This window comes from Hevea brasiliensis, chromosome 5 (genome assembly GCF_030052815.1).
Source record: "Hevea brasiliensis isolate MT/VB/25A 57/8 chromosome 5, ASM3005281v1, whole genome shotgun sequence".
Taxonomy (NCBI): Eukaryota; Viridiplantae; Streptophyta; class Magnoliopsida; order Malpighiales; family Euphorbiaceae; genus Hevea; species Hevea brasiliensis.
Window position 1 is genome coordinate 11429096 of NC_079497.1, and position 22888 is coordinate 11451983.

At 37.3% G+C, this 22888-nt stretch overlaps 2 protein-coding genes across 2 annotated transcripts; one reads left to right on the forward strand and one right to left on the reverse strand.

The window, feature by feature from the left end:
• Nucleotides 1-9019: 9019 nt before the first annotated feature.
• LOC110664474 (NADH dehydrogenase [ubiquinone] 1 alpha subcomplex subunit 2) lies at nt 9020-12184 on the reverse strand. Its single transcript, XM_021824186.2, has 3 exons — nt 12015-12184; nt 11813-11919; nt 9020-9266 (listed from the first exon to the last, which is right to left on the reverse strand). The coding sequence occupies exons 1-3, from the start codon at nt 12098-12100 to the stop codon at nt 9163-9165; spliced, it is 297 nt and encodes a 98-aa protein (XP_021679878.2). The 5' UTR covers nt 12101-12184; the 3' UTR covers nt 9020-9162.
• A 133-nt stretch (nt 12185-12317) lies between these two features.
• On the forward strand, nt 12318-16064 carry LOC110664473 (eukaryotic peptide chain release factor subunit 1-3). Its single transcript, XM_021824185.2, has 3 exons — nt 12318-12464; nt 14083-15560; nt 15674-16064. The coding sequence occupies exon 2, from the start codon at nt 14117-14119 to the stop codon at nt 15425-15427; it is 1311 nt and encodes a 436-aa protein (XP_021679877.1). The 5' UTR covers nt 12318-12464; nt 14083-14116; the 3' UTR covers nt 15428-15560; nt 15674-16064.
• Nucleotides 16065-22888: the final 6824 nt, after the last annotated feature.

Sequence of the window (22888 nt, forward strand, 5' to 3'; positions counted from 1 at the left end):
ACTTATGATGTGTCAGACGATGCATATCAATTTTTGGATTCTTGCAGACAGCGAGAAATGCAGTGCGATTGGTGATGGAAGACTAATAGAGTGTATGCAGCATGTCATGGGGCCTATGCCTAGACAATGGATGAATGACTACGTGTTATCTCGGATGGAGGGTTTGTCGTGGACTCAGTTTGTGGAACTGTTCATCAACCGGTTTGTACCAGAAAGCTTTAGGGATCAAAAGCAGTGGGCCTTTGAGGCCTTAAGACAGAATGGCAGGTCTGTAGATGAATATGCTACAGAATTTCTGGAATTGAGCAGGTATGCCCCTACAGCAGTTGCTACAGAAACTATGAAGGTGAAGAGGTTCCTAAAGGGGCTTGACAGGAGGTATGAAAACCTGGCCATGATGTCTGATCAGTCTTTTGATGTGGTAGTTGATCGAGCCAGACAGATAGAGATTAGCTATGCGGTGGATGACAGCGGAAGAGCAAAGAAAAACAAAGCAGAGGGTTCTTCAGGTGTTCCCCACATGGGTACTTCGGATAGTGGGGGCCAGACTAATTACAGAGGAAGAAGCAGGAATAAGAGAAGTGGTTTCAAACACAAATCCTGAGGGTTCAGACCAGGGTACGGATCCAGCAGTGGTCATAGTTCGGGGTACAGCAGTTCTGGGTCTGGATCAGGATCCTCCTTGGCACCTTGTGCACAGTGTGGAAGAGGACATTCAGGACCTTGTCTGATGGGTTCAGGAGTATGCTTCAGGTGTGGCCAACCAGGTCACTTTGCCAGGGAATGCCCCGTGTTCAGCGAGCCACAGATGGGGTCACAGGTTTCTGTTGCGAATGTTCCTCGTCAGTTGTATCCGGGTGCTTCGGCAAAGATGGCAGTGCGATGGCCAACAGGGCCGAGGACAAGGGGGACGTGGATTTGGAGGCAGATCAGGAGGTAGAAGTTAGTATCAGGGTTCTACCACTCAGGGTAGGGGTCAAGCTCGGGTTTTCACCTTGACCCAGCAGGATACTCAAGCTTCAAATGCAGTTGTGTCAGGTATTCTTTTGGTCTGTTCCTATGAGGCTCGTGTTTTGATAGATCCAGGTGCTACGCACTCATTTGTCTCCCCTGTGTTTGCCATGAGATTGGGTAGAAACCCTACAACCTTAGAATGTCCTTTGTCGGTAGCTACCCCACTTAGTGACAACATAGATGTATATATGGTTTTTCCGGGTAGCCCAGTAGTAGTGGATGGAAAGATCCTCCCAGCAGACTTGGTTCCTCTACCAGTGATTGATTTTGATGTAATTTTGGGGATGGACTGGTTGGCAACTCATTATGCCACTTTAGACTGCAGGAACAAAAAGGTGTATTTCCACATACCTGGTGTGGAAGAGTTTAGCTTTGATGGTGACAGGAGCGTGGCTCCATATAACTTGGTGTCAGCAATTAGTGCTAGAAAAATGTTGAGGCGTGGATGTCAAGGGTATTTAGCATTGGTGAGAGATACCTCTGTAGAAGGTGTCAGTATGGAAAATGTTCCTGTTGTCAGAGAATTTATGGATGTCTTCCCTGAAGAGCTTCCAGGGTTGCCACCAGAAAGGGGAATAGAGTTCTGCATTGATGTTGTGCAGGGTACAAACCCCATTTCAATGCCGCCTTACAGGATGGCACCAGCAGAATTGAAAGAGCTGAAGAAGCAACTACAGGAGCTTTTGGACAAGGGTTTCATACGCCCAAGCACTTCACCCTGGGGTGCTCCTGTGCTATTTGTAAGAAAGAAAGATGGGTCATTGAGGTTGTGTATTGACTACAGACAGCTGAACAAGGTGACTGTGAAGAACAAGTATCCACTTCCTCGGATCGATGATCTGTTTGATCAGCTCCAAGGAGCTAGATTCTTTTCCAAGATAGACCTGCGATCAGGCTACCATCAGTTGAGAATCAGGAATGAGGACGTGTCCAAAATGGCATTCAGGACGAGATATAGTCATTATGAGTTCTTGGTGATGTCTTTTGGACTCACTAATGCACCAGCAGCCTTCATGGACTTGATGAACAGGGTGTTCAAGCCATTTTTGGACCATTTTGTCATCATATTCATAGATGACATTTTGGTATACTCTCAGACCGAGGAAGAACACGTGTGGCACTTGAGGATGGTGTTGCAAACTTTGAGGGAGCACTAGCTATATGCTAAATTTTCGAAATGTGAATTTTGGCTAGAAAACATCTCATTCTTGGGACACGTGGTTTGTAGTGACGGCATTCAAGTGGATCCCAAGAAAATTGAAACTGTAACTGATTGGCTTAGGCCTACAACAGTCACTGAGGTGCGAAGTTTTCTGGGTTTAGCTGGCTACTATAGGCGTTTTGTACAAGATTTCTCCAGGATAGCGGCTCCCCTAACTAAGTTGACCAGGAAGAATGTTCCATTCATTTGGACAGATGACTGTGAGGTAAGTTTCCAGAAGCTTAAGGAGTGTCTAACCACTGCCCCTGTGTTGACACTACCTGTGAGTGGTGAAGGATACACCGTGTATTGTGACGCTTCCAGAGTTGGCCTAGGGTGTGTTTTGATGCAGAATGGAAAAGTAGTGGCTTATGCTTCCAAGCAGCTGAAGAGGCATGAGCAGAACTACCCCACCCATGATTTGGAAATGGCGGCTGTAGTCTTTGCACTTAAAATCTGGAGACACTACCTGTATGGTGAAGTGTGCGAGATATACACCGACCATAAGAGTTTGAAGTACATCTTCCAACAGAGGGATTTAAACTTGAGACAGAGGAGATGGATGGAGCTTCTGAAAGACTATGATTGCACCATCGGTACCACCACAGGAAGGCCAATATTGTAGCAGATGCTTTGAGCAGAAAATCTTCTGGCAGGTTGGCGCACATTTCAGTAGAGAAGAGACCATTGATTCAGGAGGTACATGAGTTGATGGATCAAGATTTAATCCTAGATCTTTCAGATGAGGGGGTATTGTTGGCTCATTTTTCAGTGAGGCCAGACTTGAGGGACAGAGTTAGAGTTTCCCAGCACAGAGACCAACAATTGATGAAGATTATAGAAAGAGTACAGCAAGGTGAAGGTGGTGAGTTTGGATTTGCCAATGATGGCGCCCTAGTGCAAGGTTCTAGGATATGTGTGCCCGATGTGGACAATCTCAAAGATGAAATCATGCGAGAGGCACACTATACACTGTACAGTGTCCACTCAGGTTCCACCAAGATGTACCATGATGTGAAAGATAGCTACTGGTGGAATGGTATGAAGAGTGACATAGCAGACTTTGTGTCCAAGTGCTTGACTTGTCAGAAGGTGAAGTTTGAACACCAGAAACCGTCAGGGAAGCTGCAAGAGCTCCCTATCCCAGAGTGGAAGTGGGAAATGATCACTATGGATTTTGTGACTGGGTTGCCTCGTACCACGCGAGGATATGATTCGATATGGGTAATTGTAGACCGTTTAACCAAATCAGCTCACTTCTTGCCTGTGAAGACTACATACTCTGTGGCACAGTATGCCCGGCTCTACATTCGAGAAATAGTCAGATTGCATGGAGTTCCGGCTTCCATAATATCTGACAGAGGGCCCCAGTTCACTTCTCGGTTTTGGAGAAAATTACAGGAGGCACTTGGCACACAGTTGAACTTCAGTACAGCCTTCCACCCTCAGACAGACGGACAGTCCGAAAGGACAATCCAAACACTGGAAGACATGCTTCGCATGAGTGTCTTGGATTTTGGAGGTCAATGGGATGAGCAACTAGCTTTGGTGGAGTTTGCCTACAACAACAGTTACCACTCCAGCATAGGGATGGCATCCTATGAGGCATTGTATGGAAGAAAGTGTAGGTCTCCTCTGTGTTGGACAGAAATGGGGGAAGCGAAGGTGCATGATGTAGACCTAGTGCAGTATACTTCAGAGGTAGTTCCTTTAATCAGGGAACGATCAAGACTTTCAAGATGGCGTAAGAGTTATGCAGACCCCAGACGGAGGGATATGGAGTTTGCAGTGGGCGACTATGTATTCCTGAAGGTTTCTCCAATGAAGGGAGTCATGAGATTTGGAAAGAAGGGCAAGTTGGCACCTCGGTATATCGGACCTTTTGAGGTTACTGATAGAGTTGGAGCAGTTGCCTACCGGTTGGAGCTACCACCCAACCTTTCTCACGTTCATCCCGTGTTTCACATCTCCATGCTCAGGAAATACATCCCAGATCCTTCTCATGTACTACAGCCGGATGTGATAGAGCTAAAAGAGAACTTGACATTTGAGGAGCAGCCTGTAGCCATAATGGACTACCAAGTGAGGCAGCTGAGATCCAAACAGATCCCTATGGTTAAGGTTTTGTGGAGGAGTCAGTAAGTGGAAGAGTGCACCTGGGAGTCAGAACGGGACATACGTAGCAAGTACCCTTATTTGTTCAATGTATAATCATGTGCTTTATTCTGCCTTGTGTAAAAATTCGAGGACGAATTTTCTGTAAGGGGGGAAGAATGTAACACCCCAAAATTTTAAATTTTTGAGCATTTTTGGTATTTTAATTTTATTTAAATTTTAGGAATTTTTTTGAGATTTTTCGGATTTTAAAAATCGGGTTCGATTTTCCGAAAATATAAACTTTGATGATTTTTAAAAATTAATTTAAAGACCACGTGGCAAAACTAAAAATATATTTGGAGTCTACGTATTTTTCTGAGTTTTCTAGAAATTTTTCGGAATTTTTGGACCTCGTTTTCGGTCCCGAGGCAGAGTAAAAATTCAAATTTTGTATTCTGAATCGAACCGGCCGAATCGAATCGACGGATCGGACCGGTCGAATCGGACCGGTCTTCTTCTCTTTTCTTCTCCCCTCCTGCGCGTCGACCTTCTCCTCTTCTCTCTCTCTGTTCTCTCTCCTCCCTCCTCCCCTTGCCGCGCCGCCGCCTCCCCTGCGTCCCCACCTCGCCGCGCCCCACCTCGGCCCTCCCCATGGCCGTGCCGCGCTGGAACGCCGGCGGCCTTAGAACGGACGGCGCCTTGTGTGCCGTTGGACTTTCCGACCAAAATTTGGCCGATCCGGCCACCAATTGGATCGAGTCTTGTGTCTAAAATCATCTACTCGGCGAGAGCTTTCCATAGACACCAAGAACGCCGAAATCCATAGAGCGGTTTGTCCAATTTTTGCTCGGGAAGTTTTTAGCCCATTTCGACTTTTGGGCTAGATTTCTCGAAAACCGTGAATCCCACGAGAAAACCGAGGGTACCAGCACGCTCCACTCATCGAGAGCTTCGCGGCGACATAATTTTCAAATTTTTCCGACACCGTTTTTCGGTGGGTCCCACGGAACTTCGCAGTATTTTTCCAAGCATTTAATGAGCTTAGAAAATTCTGAAAAATTTATGTACTAACCCCCGTGTTATGGGCTTCGTGTAGGTATCCTCGATTTCGCGGAAATTCGACGATTGGCCGGTGCGAAATTCTGCGAACGGACAGATTCTGGAAAAGTCTCCGAATTGCACCGAGGTTTTGGCTAGCCCCCCATTTTCAAACGTCCCGAGCGTGTTCCCGAAGTCGGAATTGGCGAAGGTAAACCCGAACCTTACTTTTTCGTAATTTTTTAGTGCTTAAATAGGATTAAAAATCCATAAAATATTCGTGGTAGCTTAGAAAATTATGATTCTTTTTGCAATAGCTTAGTAATATTGCTAAGGACCGCGGGGCAAAGTTTTAGAATTTTTAGAGTTTATTTGGGCAGTTTTTGCAAAAATAGTCAATTATAAGGATTAAATTGAAATATTACATACTGTGATGTATGATTGATTTGATGGGCCCAGGAGGGGCTGTGTGATATGATTGAGCTATGGATATATGGATTGTAAATATAGAAGTGTGTTTTGAGCCATTTTGCAGGTTGGGTAGGTCCTAGGTATAGGGGAGACTCTGCCGGATTTTCGGCACGACTTAGGACGTATTGGTCTTTTTCTTTGTTTGTATTGAGTCAAATTTATTAAATGATTGTAATAAAATTGTCAGGTGAGCCGGGACAGCCTTCTTCCTCCACCCAGCCGCCACAGTGATTGTCGTCAAGTCTGTGAGTAAAATATTAATTTTAATTGTAATTTCACTATTATTATATGTTCAAGCATGCCCATGCATCACTTATGTGCATATATTTATGTAGTAACTCTAGGCACGATTTATGTTGCATTAATAACTGTTAAAGTGCCATGGATGTTGTTGTGGTAATTTAGAGCAGGGTGCGTGCGTTGGCGTGCGTGTGATGTGGTGTGGACTATGGATAGGACGGGTAGTCACGGCTTGAGTTCTTCGCTGGGACCCTCGATTTGGTTTATTAAGCGAAAGTCCGGCTTGAGTTCTTCGCTGGCACCATGTTGGATTTAAGAGAGCTGTATAGGGGATCAGCTCCCATATGTTATGATTGATGCTACAGGGTGCGTGAGTGCTCCAAATTACCTTTTTGATGTTATAATGTGAAAATGTTGTTGATGTTGCATTTCACTCTACAGGGTGCATTAGTTTTAGATAGTTATAGAGATTATGGTTAAAATTGATATTTTACTCTCTGAGTCGAACGCTCACTCCTGTTTAATATTTTTTCATGCTACAGGAGGATTTTATTTTGGTTAACCTGCTTTTCTCCTTCGCAGGTTGTTTATCGATATTTGTGTAATTTTATTTACTCCTAGAATTTCCGCATGTGTTAGAAGTATTTATTTGATTATGGTCTGTAATATTATTATCATGTTGGACCTGTAAACGTATAATGATATGCATGTTTGATGGATTGGATGAGGGAGCTGAGCTCCCATTTATTTTTATGAGGATATGAGTATGTGGAGGGTGAGCTAAGCTCCCCAATTGAGTATTTATTATGTTTACAGGTCGGGTGAGTCGAAAACTCCCCGTTGAAAAGTCCATTTTATGGCCGGACTCTGTCCGTTTGTTTTCTTGATATTGGGCCCAAATGGGCCTTAGAGTTGGGTAAATGAATAGTTAAGGCTTACTACGGGCCTCGGGGGCTTTAGGCTGGCTCAGGTCCTAGTGCCGGTCCGGCCCATAGGTTGGGTCGTGACACAGAACAAGGCAACAATGTTTTGTGACAGTCAGAGTGCAATACACCTTACAAAGAATCAAATGTACCGTGAGCGAACTAAGCACATTGATGTCAGATATCACTTCATTCGGGACATTGTATCTCAGGGGACTATAGTTATGCAGAAAGTCTCTATACATAATAATCCAGTAGATATGATGACCAAGGGAGTCCCAATTAGCAAGTTTAGGCATTGTCTAGACTTAGTTGGTGTTTGTAGTGCTCAGTAATGTCCTTATGAGGGCATATGGCAGGACAGTTTTTGTGGTTATTTTATTGATAATTGAGGAAATTCAAGCCAAGAGGAAGAATTATTATTTTTGTGGCTTGAATTTTGGATATATTTTTTTATGGACTCGAATTGCAATCCGACCCGAAAGTTTCGCGCTACGACCTGATTGGGATAAAAAATGAGATCTGTATTGGTAGCGGAAGGCACGGGCCGATAGTGGAACTTTTTTCTCTTGTCATGCCCGTGGACGTAGACCTTACGGTTGAACCACGTTAACTCCTGTGTTATTCTTCTTCTCTTTTCTATATTGTGTGATTGTGCGATTTGTATGTGTATCTTAGATTTGCGTATTTGTTATAACATAAAATTTTAAAAATAAAAAACAATTTGACTCCTTTCAATCATTAGGCCTTACTAAAATGAAGAGCCATTGCAACCTTAGAAGAGTGAATCATTACAGCCCATTGACATGCTAGAATGATTATAGCCCATTGGTACATTGGTTAAAGCACTTACATTAGTGTGAAATCTAAAAGCTGCTATCTCTGTCCAACATCATGCTTATTGATCAAGATCTTTGTCCCATTATCATTGGAACAGCGTATGATGATTGAACATTCCAGGAAGCTTCAAGTGTTCCTTCGGAGGCTCCTCTTGAAAGCATTCCAACAATCAATTTATTTAATAGAGGACCTCTCCTTTATTCAATCTGTAGAGTGTGCGCTGAATTTAACGAGACCATTGAATATATGTTATTAGTTCTCTTGCCCTAGCTTATCCAAGCCAAACCATCAGCTTCACGTCTTTTGCAACCCAGTGGCTTCTGAATAGGTGGCGACGGGCAAGTTTGGAGATAATTCTAGTAACAGCTACCTGAGTCTTATTAGGAGGCTCCACTTGACGCCATATCCACAATCTCCACTGCCGCGCGCCTAAACTATGGATATTTTCTTGAAAATTTTTGTTTAAATTTAGTCCATGTTGAATTTAAGATTCAAAGTGTATAATAAGACTGAAATATTAAATAAAAGAGATTTATATATTTGTGTCTTGATTCCATAATAAACTAAATCTACGTAAAATTTTCCTCTCTTCTTTGTCTCAATCCCCCTTGGTTCAGCAGGTTTACCATCTCCATCCGTTTGGTGTCTCCAATCCCATCCTCCCTTATTGATTTCTTGAAATTCTATCTCGATATTTCTTGAAAAAAGTATAGTTTTTCCGTTGGTACTTCAATTGTGGTAAGAACAATTGGGTATCCTTGAAGTGGTAATGCTACCTTCGTCGATTCAGATTCTGTCCAGGCTTTATAAGCCCATTCAGTTGATTCCTAAACTGTTCAATAGGAGACCAGTTCCCTCATTTTGCCTTTCAAGGGTTTGCTTCCCTTTTGTTAGATTGTACCTTTGTTCATGTTGAAGAAAGCAAATTTAGTTGACAACTGGATTGCTTCATACATTTTTTTGTTGATGACTTGCCTCTCCTCCATACATTTTTATAGTAGATGACTGGAATGCAAACTTGGAACCTCTTCTTGGGTTTTTTTTTTTTTTTTTTTTTTTTTTTTTTTTTTTTCTGTGGAAGATATATATGGCTTTCCATATCAAATAGGGTCTATATTAAGTTTTTCTTCCTACTGCACACAAGCAACTTTATTAAATGGGTTGGAAGGTAGCACTGGCCACAGAAAAAGAAACATGATAATGTTGGCTGTGATCAAAATAAATGATAATGGTGAGCATCTGTCAAAGCAAACATAGCAAAACTCAGGAAATATGTCATAGGAATATCTTCCCAGAGTACCAATTTATTTCATTCCATACAGTTGAACAGCATTGATATCAAGCTTTGAGCGATGCCCCAACTTTTGCAAGGTCTTCAAGGGCCTTAAAGATCTGCGCCTCAGACAAACCTTCTAATCGAACGCACCTCTCAACACCCATATCTACATGGAGCCCAAAGATTTAATGATGATATTACAAACATAAGCATACTAATAAAATGATGACAAAGATGTTTATTAAAGCACAAATTAAGGTATTGCTGTCCTAAAATGCACGAATATATTGACAGTGAAAATGAAAATTCACCATGGCACAAGAATTCAAGCGCAAAGTTTTAAATACATCCCTGTTAAGTTATCATCAATCAAACAACTACCATTATCATGCTAGCTTATCAAATGCGAGTAAGATAATCTTCCTCTCCAGGAGTTGGGGGAAACAGGAACAATATTTTTATCATCAACAGAGGATGTGTGATTACCAACAGTCCTTTGAAGATTTTCCCTATAAGGGTTTATTAGACATGGTGCTCAAGGTGAAGTGTTGCATGATAACATACATTATTTCACCCCTTCTCAAATTGTGTTTGGCATAAAGGGGCACTGACAGTTCACGCCTAATGTAGGATGAAATATTAACATAGAAGAGGTAAGATTACGTTGAGAAAATAAGGGGGTAAAATTTTGCCCAAGTGCATTTTTGGGTTGGAGTTTGTGGGTGTGATTTTGCATGTTTTACCACATTGCTTTTCCTGTATGGGGTAAAGGGATGAATGGGGATGACAAAGAAATAAGTAATCAGCAGATAACAATCTCATGTCCAGGACACTGACAGGCCAAAACAGAAGATTTCCTACTTGGTTGGAAGCAAAAAATAAAATGGATAAAACAACTCATTTGCTTTAAGAGAATAAACGCTTGAAAAACCAAATTATAGCTTCATCCTATTCAAGGGAGACATTCCAACCTTGAAGGGGATATTATTAAAGAAACAACTCTTGAAGATACTCTGATTACAACTCTCACCTTCTAGTTAGCCTATGGATTTAAATCGTGGTCACAGATAATGAAAACAAGCCTATCGCTACACAATTTTTTTTTTGAAAAATTTGTGAAGTTCATTAAATAAAACTAATAAACACAGCTAAATAACAAATATAAATATATCAAATAAAAATATTAAAATTAAATCCATCATTCTTAGACATCAATAGCATTAATCAATTCAAAATTAAAATAACTATGTAGATAGTAAAAAACTAACCTTATGCTTAACCTTATGCTTATCAAACATCAATGAAGTCTAAAAGTTTATTCGATGTTATATTCTAATTATTTACGTACTTTACTAAAATTAATTTCGAAAATAGTTCAAAATTAGCCAAAAAAAAAAAAGATCCATAGATCAAGCAAACTAATACTTCATACTATAAATTTAACAAAAAAACCTAGCATCAAGTATAATTGTCTTCAACAAATAAGCAAAAAAACACTAAAAATAAAAATAAAAATAAAAATAAAAACAAAGAACTCACCCTCGAGATATGGATGCGTAGAGCTACTATTTGATGATTTGAACTCACTAGTTTGTCTTCAACAAATAATCAAAAAAACACTAAAAATAAAAATAAAAATAAAGAACTCACCCTCGAGATATGGATGCGTAGAGCTAGAAAAATATTTGATGATTTGAACTCACTAGTTGATGATCTTAGCTCAAGAGACAAGAAGTGAAAGATTTGTAGAAAGATAGAAAATTTTATATGGAAAGTTGACAAAGAAAGTGAAATGCAACAGCTTAATACTCCCCAAACTAGAAACAAAGCATGAGAAATAGTTGTTGCCCCATCTGGACCGAAAAAGTGGCGTAACGTTACTGTTTCTTGTAATGTTACTGTTGCTTAACAGTAAATAACGGCCATTGTCCTTATGTAAAGGCCATTATGGCCATTATAGTATATTTTTTTTCCCCTTTAATAACAGGTGTCACAGTAATGATAGGCTAAAAAACCTATAAATATCAGCCATTACGGTACATAACAACCATTATTTAAAACCATGAGGTAGACATAGGGAAGGCGATGAGGCAGGCATTTTGGCGTGCACCTGACTCCACCCAATTCGATTATAAAAGGTCTTGCAGTTAAAATATACTCGCAATTAAATAATTAGAACACTAAGTTTAAGTGGTTTGGCAATTTGCTTACTCCACAAATCAATCCACTATTAAAAGAAAACAATCTCTAATCACACAATCACTCACAAACCCTTTAACTTAGTACACCAAATTGTGTTTAAACTTTCTAACTAAGTGCTCTCTCTAGCACTCTCACACACACAAACTTTGATAAGCTTGCATCCATGAATTGGAAATTACGTTGCTCCTCTATGCTCTTGACTGTAAAAACAAATTTGTACAGAACCCAAACCCAAATTCACTTCTTCTAAATGTCTTCCCCACGTAGCATCAACGCATTATGGCAAAGGAATGTTAGATAAATTGGCAGCTAAAAACCCAAAACAAAACGAGAAATTCGATTTTACATGCGTTGGCAGGAAGAGAGCTACCTTAATAATCAAATGGAAGAAAATGCAATAAGAGATTCCAAAGAGAGGTGACAATTTATTAGTTATTTGAGGTAATAATCATAATGGTGAATGGAAAGCAAACAATGAAAGAAGCAAGCATAGTGTGGAGCTTCACATACCATATCTAGCCCATAACTGAGGCTCGATTCCACTAGCCTCACGGATCAGGATCGGGAGTTTAGGGTTCAGAGTCTTGAGATCCTTGTAATTTTTCTCGACGAATGCTCTGATAATAATAATAATAATAATAATCCGAAAAAATACAATCAAATGACTGAAAGAGGAAAAATTAAACTGTAAGCAATTAGGCATTGTTAATACCTAGCCGATGAACTTGAAGGCGAAGATTGGCACAAAAGAATCCGAAGCTCCTTAAGATTCCGAGAAAGTTGGCCTCTCCACGCCATTTTTTTTTTCCCTGACTTTTCAATGTACTCTCAGATGCTCCGCAGCCTCGTTCTTTCTCAAGCTGATAACACAGGTGCTCTCGGTTCCGGGTTTTCTAATTCGGGTACTATTACTATTTAATTTCGAGTCCCAAAAAGTTAGGGCTTAAGGCCCAATAAAAATGGGTTGTATCCAAATCGAAACCGACTCAGCTCAGGTTATCAATTTGATCATGGTTAGTATTCCCTGGTTAGGGTTACCGGTAGCGCCATATAAAACGGAAGCTGAGGGTCTTTGTGGTATATGTGATTTGGGTACAACAAATTACAACCTCTTCTTCTTTCCTGGGAGGCGATCAGGCTCAGCCACCGCACGCTCCGTCAGGTCCAGTATCTCTCTCTCTTTTCTTTATTAAAATACTAGTATTTTATTCTTTGATGATGATTATTATATCGTATTTCTATGCCTGACTCTGTGTTTTTTGTTCTTTTTTTGGGTAATTGTTATTATAATACTATCTGTCACACATATTTAGGAGCTTTCTTTCTGGGATCTCTTTCTCTCTGTTTCTGCTTTATAATTACTTTGGAGGGAATTTTGATTTCTTGATTAGCAGTTATTGTGAAGGTATGATTGGTTATGACTTGCAAAACATGATTGAGATTGGAGTTGACACGAATCTAAACTGTTGTTAGGAATTCATATCTGTATGGTGTTTGAAATTCTTTATGTATTCACAGAAAAATTTCAGATTTTTCTGTGAAGTTTGAGTTATGATTAATTCGAATTTAAGCTTTTCAATTACTTTGATGATATTAAATTATTAAAGTTTTGATGGAGGGATTTGAATTTGATAGTTATTATCTGTGGTTATGTTCATGAAAAATAATAATTTTAAGTCCACATCAAATAAGGAAATGAATATGGATTTAAAATATTTAGTTGTATAATTTAAGATCCACCACAAATAAGTTCTCAATGGCATCCATAAATCAAGAATTCATTTGCAAATAAAACTTGAATTAAAATAAATTAAAATAGAATCATGTCTAAGTCATTCGTTTGAAGTCCGTCTATTATTACATCAATTTATATAATTCAATCTTTTTGTGCCTTCTCTCTTCTGTTGTGATATCAAATTGCTTAGTTTAATCCCGCTGCCTTTCCCATTCCAGGAAAGTAGTTGGTTTTGATGGTATATTCACTGGTTCTGTATAATCTTTATCTTTTGGTATGACCTTTTCTTTTTCTTCTAAATCTTCGCTGAAGGAAGGTTAAGGACTCCATAAATTACCCTTCCCAAAGCCCACAAAATAAGGAGACTCGAACGCTGGGATACAGCTTCTTAGGGTAAAAATACCCATGCTTTTGTGCACTTTGTCTAAGCTTTAAGTAGCATAAGCCCTAATAATCAGGTTCAGTCTCTATTTGTTTCCTAGTTTCTAGATTGTTAAGAATCCACATCTAATAAAGCACAAAGTGTAAATGGTATATAATGCAATGCCAACTAGCTAATTGGTTAGTTTTAAACCTTTTAGCTATGGTTGGTCCAAGCGCAAGTCAGCCCAAATTTCCTACTTAACGGTATCTAACCCTCACCACTACCCTTCAATTCAAAATTTTAATACAGATGTACTAGAAAAAAATTTCAACCTTGAGAATTTTCTGACTTCATAAGTGTTGGGGATTATTTTTTAGGTGAAGTATCATGGGTTTCTAATAACAAAACCATCATGTTTAAACTATGCAGGAATAAATAAAGCCCATTAAATCATGCTAAAAAGGCTTTGTGATTCATGGTGGAACATTGTATGTTTGCAGAAGCTTCACTCAGTCCACATCTTGTGATTTGTTTTACCTAATAAATTCAAGATTTTATGTAGCTATTTAGTTGATTCTTGATGCAGTGATATCAAATCCTTTCTCAAAGTTAAGATTGTTGTATGTAATGCAGAACTTTCCAATGCATATCATTTGATGGTTGGATATACTATTTTTGCAGGTAAACTCCTTGCTGCTCTGTAAGTCAGAAAAAAATGGCAGATGGCCATGAGACTGATAAAAACATTGAGATATGGAAGATTAAAAAGCTTATAAAAGCACTTGAAGCTGCTCGAGGCAATGGCACAAGCATGATTTCTCTCATCATGCCGCCTCGTGATCAGGTATCCCGTGTTACTAAGATGCTTGGTGATGAGTTTGGAACTGCTTCAAACATTAAAAGCAGGGTCAATCGTCAGTCCGTGTTAGGTGCAATTACTTCTGCTCAGCAAAGGCTCAAACTTTACAACAAGGTTCCTCCAAATGGGCTTGTGCTTTACACTGGAACAATTGTTACTGAAGACGGAAAGGAAAAGAAGGTTACAATTGACTTTGAGCCTTTTAGGCCCATAAATGCATCTCTTTACCTGTGTGACAACAAGTTTCATACAGAAGCTCTAAATGAGCTTTTGGAATCTGATGACAAGTTTGGCTTTATTGTCATGGATGGAAATGGAACCCTTTTTGGGACACTAAGCGGTAACACCCGAGAGGTGCTGCATAAATTTTCTGTTGACCTGCCAAAGAAACATGGGAGAGGAGGGCAATCAGCTCTTCGATTTGCTCGACTTCGAATGGAGAAGCGCCACAACTATGTGAGGAAGACAGCTGAACTTGCCACCCAATTTTATATTAATCCTGCTACCAGCCAGCCTAATGTTTCAGGATTAATTCTTGCTGGATCTGCTGACTTCAAGACTGAGCTGAGTCAGTCTGATATGTTTGATCCTCGACTTCAGGCTAAAATTCTGAATGTGGTTGATGTTTCATATGGGGGTGAAAATGGTTTTAATCAGGCAATTGAACTATCATCAGAAATTCTATCCAATGTGAAGTTTATACAGGAAAAACGCTTAATTGGCAAGTACTTTGAGGAGATTAGCCAGGATACTGGGAAGTATGTCTTTGGTGTGGATGACACGCTGAAAGCTCTAGACATGGGTGCTGTTGAGACTCTCATTGTGTGGGAAAATTTGGATATTAGTAGGTATGAGTTGAAAAACAGCACCACTGGTGAGATTGTCATAAAGCATTTGAACAAGGAGCAGGAGGCGAACCAGAACAACTTTAGGGATTCATCCAGTTCTGCTGAATTGGAAGTTCAAGAAAAGATGCCACTGCTTGAGTGGTTTGCTAACGAGTACAAGAGGTTTGGTTGCACTCTTGAGTTTGTTACCAATAAATCACAAGAAGGATCCCAGTTTTGCAGAGGATTTGGTGGGATTGGTGGGATTCTTCGTTACCAGCTTGATATGAGAGATTTTGATGAGCTTTCTGATGAAGAAGTCTATGATGAATCTGAATAGCAATCAGCCAATTCTACCCCATTGCTGGTGCAGGAGAATGGGGTGAGAAAGCCTGCACCAGCAAGCGCGGCACGCGAGATGTCTCACTCGGTGCCTATTGATACTGGAAAGATTTGTCACATTACTAATCGAGGTTCATCCCTAAACACAATTCATGCTACATCTCGTTATATTTTGAATTTAGTCACATCAGAACATCTTTATAATATTTATGATTTATATTTTATTGATTGTTTTTGGTTGAAGGGAATCATGAAATGTCAGTGTTGAAGTGAGCTTAATGTGGTGATGCTGCCTGGCTTTCATGATGGAGCAGCTGGATATTCTGTGAAAAATGAAAGTACCCTTGTATCGTTACATCTTCAGTTTGGCCAGAGTCTAAGAAGGTGCTGGATCAGCAGCATGGTTGGTGTCTAGACGAGGACTGCAGATTTTTGCACCAACAGCGTTAGAACCTTAATATAGTTATGGTTTATGAAAACTGCTTTCTGTGTGCATGTGTGGTATTGTCTCTATAATAAGTCGATGCTTGTGGAGATTGTGTTGATAAATGATCCATAGCATTGAGAACCATCTCGTTATGACATTATGTTTCTAGTTTATTTGATGTTATTTGCTGCGTGCTGTTAAGTTTGAAGCCTTGTCCGCATGACGTCAATATTTTCTTATTTTATGCACTGGCTTTGAACATTTTTTAGGTCTGAGCTTGAGGTTCTGATCCATTTAATGTGGTATTCGAAATTGAATCTATGATTTGTTCATCTCACTGTTGTTTTGGAATATAACTCTGATTTAAGACTTTTTTTTTCTTTTTTTATCGAAAAGGAAGGCATAGATTATCATTAAAAACCATAATTAAAGTACAGAAAGGGCTTTGAAAAAAAAAATTAAAGTGCAGAGAGGGCCAATATAAAAGAGACGAAGGAATCTATTGCTCAGATCCAAATACGGGGTCAGGTTTCTTGAAAAATTTATAGTCTTCCATGCCTTATAGGAAGGACTTATGGCCTTGCACAATTAAACCAGCTATTAGGATGTGGCCCAAAAGGACGACTCGCTTCACCACACCTAGGATGAGCAATCGGTTTAAATCGAATTAAATTATAAAAATCGGTTTAAATCGAATTAAATTATAAAAATTGAATCGTCAATTTTAAAAATCGAATCGAATCGAAATTGATGAAAAATCGAATTGAATCGCTTTATTTGGGTTAGGTTCGATTTAAATCGATCGATTTAATTTTTAATTGATTTTTTAATTTAGACTTGATTTTCAAGTTATTTGATCTAATTTTAACTTTGGTTTGAACTTAATAATCATTAATCAATGAAATTAAATAATTAATATATATATAATTAAATATAATTCATAAATTTTTTATAAAAATAAATTAATTCAAAAATCAATTTGATTCGATTTGACTATATAAATCGATATTCGATTTGATTTGATTTAATCAATTTTTTTCTCTTAAAATCGAATCGAAATAATCGAAATTTTTATAAATTAAAATCAAACCGAATCGATTTAATTTTAAAATCAAACCAATTAAATCAAATTAATTCGATTCAATTCGATTTTTCAATTTGAACCATTCTGTTCAGCCCTAACCACACCTGGCACAAACTGAGGAAAAACCCTAGCCGCTGTCTATATACGCCATATCAAATCAGGGAGGATGACTTCTGTACGATAGGTTTTAGACCGACCAAAGCTTAGAGAGGCCATAATAAAATAGAAAACCCCAACAAGTTGAGTGTCTTAGTTGCTTCGTCACAAACAACTTAGGAACCAAATTCCACTGCTCCAAGAGGTGGCATGGAAGAGCTCTTGACATCCCAATCCTTTAGTTTTTAAGGGATCAGTTGCTTACAACAAGCAGAAGAAAAGTCTCCAGAGATACTATACCCAACCATTAGAGCCCATAAAGTAGAGCAACACAAAGCACAACCATCGAAACCCCACCGGTACCCACATGCAGCAAGAACCACAAGGTTGATTAAAGAGCAAGTTTCCCAATGATCTTCCTCTCCGATAAAAGCACTAAGTGTAACCCAAAATCAAGCCAAAAACCCAGTATTTACACCACCACCCAGTAGGCGGCGAGGAAGAAAACCCACCATCGAGCATGGACGAGGGAGTCGCCCCTTGCCCGAAGAAAGCAGGGGATAGTCGCGAACATCGGCAGAAGAGGAGACCCAAAGTTTTAGAACCAAAGACAAAACAAGAGAAAGTTTCCTCTCGAGAGAGAGTGGAGAGACTGAATTTTAAGGATTTTCTGATTTGTCCTCCTAATTAATCTTCCAAATCCACCCCTTTGATTGAAGGCTTTGTCTTGCTGGTTGGCTGTCTTTCAATTCTAATTTTTGAGGAGAGTAGGACAAGAATCTTTAAATTTTGTACGCTAGTAGAATTTTGAGTACGGACTCAATGTCAAACTTTATTTGATTGATACTTGAAGTGTCAGCACTTGGTCTAAATATTTTGAATCAATTCAAAATTACTATTTACTATTATTTATGTTGAGTACGTTGGATTAATTATTAAAAAAAATGTAAAAACAAAAATTATTTACAAATTTAACGTTGATTTAAAATTATTTATAAAAATAATATTTGTTAAAAAAAATGTCGCCGTGAAAGGAGTTCTCTTGGTAAGTTAAATTAATAATTTTTTATTAAAAAGTACAGTCATATATTTTTGTAAAAATATGTAAAATAAAAAATAAAATTATTTAAGAATGTATAATTATTTTTTGTATTCTTTTTTTTTATTCAATCATATATATATTATTTAAAAATAAAATTTATTTGCTAATTGAATAAAAAATTTAAATCAAGATATTATTTTGTTAATAATACAAAAATCCTAAAATTTAATTGCTTCATATTAAAAATAAAAATAAGCATATTTTAATTATTTTTATTATAATTAATGATAAATTAGATAAAAATTAAGCAAATGAACTAATATGTCAATATAATAAAAAAATGATAAAGTTAATACATCATTTACCACGTTATAATAATTAGTTGATTTTTTTTTATTATTATTTTAACAAATACACTATGGTATTCAATTCTTGTGGTTGGCTTTTGTTAACTAATGGAAATTCAATCCAAAACTGTATAACATATTATTATTAGAATTTAAATAGTCTTCTGTTAAAGAATTGGAAACTAAATTCCAAAGTTGGATAACTTTTTATTAGAATTTCAGACAAAAAATATCAAACTTTATAAAATATAAAATTACCTTTTTCCATAAATTTAATTATAAAAAATATATAATTTTTGAAGATATTTTAAGTTTATTATATGGGGAAATTACCAAAAAAACTTCAACCTTTGATAATTTTTATAATTCTACTCTATCCTTTTTTTTTTCCTAACAATTTTACTTCAACCTTTAACACCCGAATTAATTTTATCTTACTGTCAAAATCAATTGTTAAACTTAATAGTAACGTCATATCATTATATCTAATAAATATTATAATATCTTATTATTATGATGTAGACACTATGATAAGTAGTTGGTTGAATTGGTTGTAACAGAAAATGAGTGGCACATAAGATGTATAAATACATAGATACTGAGCATATACAATCATTAATTGAATAGAATAACAAAATTCTTCTTCCTACTCTAATTTTTTTCTCTTCTTCTATTTCCACACTTCCCTCCTCTTCTTCTCCTTCTTCTTCTTCCCTTTCCTTGTTTCCATGCTAATGTTGTGATGTAGACACGTATGATGAGCCGTTAGTTGAATTGGTTGTAACAGAGAATGAGTGGCACATAAGATGTATAAATACATAAATACTGAACATGCACCATCATTAATTGATTAGAATAACAGAATTCTTCTTCCTACTCTAATTCTTTCTATCTTCTTCTGTCTCCACTCTTCCTTCCTCTTCTTCTCCTTCTTCTTCTTCCCTATAGGTTACGGCTCTGCCATAATAGTTTGGTATCAGAGTAGGTTTCATCAAGGGAAATTCTCCTCCTTCTATAATTTCTTCTTTCTCTTTGAATCTCTCTCTCTTTCTTCTAAATCTTCTTCCTTTCCTCTGATTTCTTGGGTACAAACACTCTAATCTTGATTCTTGTGAATTTCGATATCTTCCCACTATTTTCAATTCCTTTTGTCCATTAAATTTCATTGTTCTTTCCATTTTTCTTTAACACAAATCTAGCTTTTATCACCACTCAAATTGTAGAAATTTATGGCAGAAAACCCCAAATTTCAAAGTCTCGAAGAGGTGTTATGTTCTTTAAAATGTAATTGTCTAATTCTTATGAAGGAAATTTGTTGAAGGTTTGGATGATTCAAGAAGACTTAATGAAACATGGAGGGCTTGTGGGAGAATTAAAGACATTTCTTTAAGAATTGTGAGTTGCACAACTTTTGATGAGCAAAACATGGAGGGAGTTTTCGATTTCTTGAGGGAAATTGCAATAGAATCGGTACAATTGTTAGAGCTTATTCCAAATTTTGATTTTGAAGAAAGGTTTCAGATTCTCTTGACCAAATTGATGTGATGCAAAGTACTGAACCTACAAGCAATTTGCCATTGGGAACTCAAGAGGGTAAGGATATTTTCTTGACTTCCAATTCTGCCAAAATAATTGAGTGATTCTATAGTGTTAGGGTCTTCTCATGTAATATCCTGCCGGTAGCAATTCAAGAAGTCTATCGTCTTGACCTGTCGGTCCGACATACTAGAACTTCTGGAAAAAAAATATTTAAACTAAAGTGAGGGACCATAATTAACTCAAATATTAATAAGAAAAATTTAGTAAAAATTTTAGAAATAAAATACAACCAAGTCTAAAAATTGTGAAACTTAAAAGTGCAAAATGCCCTAGTAGGCCTAATGTGATTGGTTTGGATAGATTGGCATGCCAATAGGGTATTGTGTTAGCAGTATTGCGAAAGGCTTTATGCCAGTATTCATGGCTTTTATGCCCGTATTCATGGCTTTTATGTCCGATTATATGATATCATGGCTTTTTTAGCCATACCGATCGTGATACGTGGTTGGCGTTCAAGGTCCCATGGTATGACGCCCGAGGCACCGCGTCGGTGCCAACGACCGTTATCCATCCTAGTCCCAAAGATAGGTTACTTGGGCATGGAGAAGTATAACTGTGATTGAACTGATTATTAAAGAAAATACGAAAATTAAGAATCAGGAATGATTACAAAAATACAAAGAAGCTCAAGATCATGAAGAAAATAATTAACGAAATGCATGAAGAAGTTAATATCATAAAACATGATTAGCCCTCGACTAAACAATAAGTTAGTAATTATTCATTTCTTATGAACACAATAGCAAGGAAATTATTATTTTTATTTGCATATTATATTTTCTTGTATTATTTGCACCACTAAGCTTTATGCTTAGCGCGTCGCTTTTGCAACGCGTAGGTACTGAAAATTTGGACAGAGGGCCCAGTAGACCACAGATTGGGTAAGGCCGTTCACAGTCTGCATAGTGTCCGTGTCACCTCGTCACCTGCAGTGCATTGGTAGGACACTAGGTGTCATTTTGATATTTTGTAACTAAATTTTTATCTTCTCATATGTATTTGGATCTATGTAACATATTTTGATTTTCATGTAAATAATGCAAATTTGTGTTTCTAAATGGAAAAGTGAATATTGATCTGTGATTGGTACATGACTATCAAACGAGATGAATGATTGAGAATTGAAATTGAGAAATGAATGGTTGACAAATGTTGAGATGATGATTATTGGAGTTTGAGAGTAATTGAATACGAATATATGAATATTGGAAGTGTTTTTCACAGGTTCCGAAGAACTGTTTTCTCCATTTTTAGCCGGTACTCTGCCGGATCTTCTTTAAAATTTTCGGAACCTTAAATAAATAATACTTTTGATAAATGGCTTAAATAAATTATATTTCACAAGTTATATTCAAAAGGAAGAATAAAAATGAATTAAGATAAAATAGAGTGCTCGGCACACTGAGTGGCATAACTTGCTCGGCTACACTGTAGTCGGGTAAGGGGTGTCACATCTCATGTTCACGAAAGTGATAAAGAAAAGAAACAAATTGATGGTGGTTGTGATTCTCAGTCAATGGAGAAAGGGTGGCTTCAAGCTGTTCGTAAAAATGTCAGTTTCAACATACAAAGCTTGAAGCAAAAATTTTTGCTTGTTGATGAGGAAAATATTGAGGAAGAAAAAGAAAATACTTTTGTGATTATTTGTGAGAGTTTTGTATTGAAATGGCATTCAACATTTGCAATCATTCTCAAAGAATTGGAATTTGAGATATGGAGAAGGCAAAAGAAAAGATTGCAGCATGCACTTGTACATATACTGAACTGTAGCAAAGAAAAAAAAAAAAAAAAGATAACCAGTTGCTAAAGAGTTATGTGAAGACTTGTAAAGCATGTCAGGTCAATAGAGCTAGTATTAGTTCATTGGTAATTTGTCTGTTGATGATGCTACATGGGAGGATAAAGATTTTATGATGTTACGATTTCCAAACTTCATTCATAAGGACAGGAATGAGCTTGATGGGAGGGTAATGTTGTGATGTAGACACATAAGATGAGCTGTTAGTTGAATTGGTTATAACAGAGAATGAGTAGCACATAAGATGTACAAATGTATAGATATTGAATATGTATAATCATCAATTGAATAGAATAATAGAATTCTTCTTCCTACTCTAATTCTTTTTCTCTTCTTCTATCTCCACTCTTCCCTCATCTTCTTCTCTTTCTTCTTCTTTTTCCCTATAGGTTATGGCTCTGCCATAACAATTATTAACTACTAACTCTATCCTTAAGTTATCATAATAATCTTTAAATTAAAAAGAAAACTCATAATTCATAACTCAAAATTGATTCTGCTCCTTTAGCTCATTTTTCTTCTGTTTGTTCTTGCACATGGAAGAATGAGCCAAAGGAACAAAAACGATTTTGGGTTTAGGGATTCTAAGTTTTCTTTTCAATTTAGAGATTATTAGGGTAACTTAGGGATAGAGTTAATGTTTAATTAAATATTATAATGCTTATTAGACATGATTACTGGTGTTAGTATTAAGTTTGATAATGGGTTAGAATTAAATTGAGTGTCAAAGGTTAAGGTGAAATTATTAGAAAAAAAAAAAGAATAGAGCAAAATTGTAAAAATGAACAAAGGCTAGAGTTTTTTTAGCCATTTATCCTTATTATTTTGTCTTTAATGAAATTATTATTTCGAAAACGGTATTGAACTTTTTCCAACTTGTTATAAAATTTAGACAGATCAACGAAATTTAGTTATTGAAATAATGAAACCAAACAAATAACATGCATTAAATAGTTTTAAAAACTTAAGAAATCTTACTAGGAATCATAACTCAATTTTACAGGGTCAAACAAGATGTTATTAGCTGCGCCAAAAGTACATACTCCTCTCACAATGAGATAGAGTT

Bases quoted from the DNA above. Each gene is read 5' to 3' on its own strand.
- LOC110664474 (XM_021824186.2), bottom strand. From the start codon at position 12,100: ATGGCGTGGAGAGGCCAACTTTCTCGGAATCTTAAGGAGCTTCGGATT. The intron at 11,920-12,014 runs GTATTAACAATG...TATTATTATCAG, and splicing joins CCTTCAAGTTCATCGGCTAG to AGCATTCGTCGAGAAAAATT. The intron at 9,267-11,812 runs GTATGTGAAGCT...GGCTCCATGTAG, and splicing joins TCAGTTATGGGCTAGATATG to ATATGGGTGTTGAGAGGTGC.
- LOC110664473 (XM_021824185.2), top strand. From the start codon at position 14,117: ATGGCAGATGGCCATGAGACTGATAAAAACATTGAGATATGGAAGATT.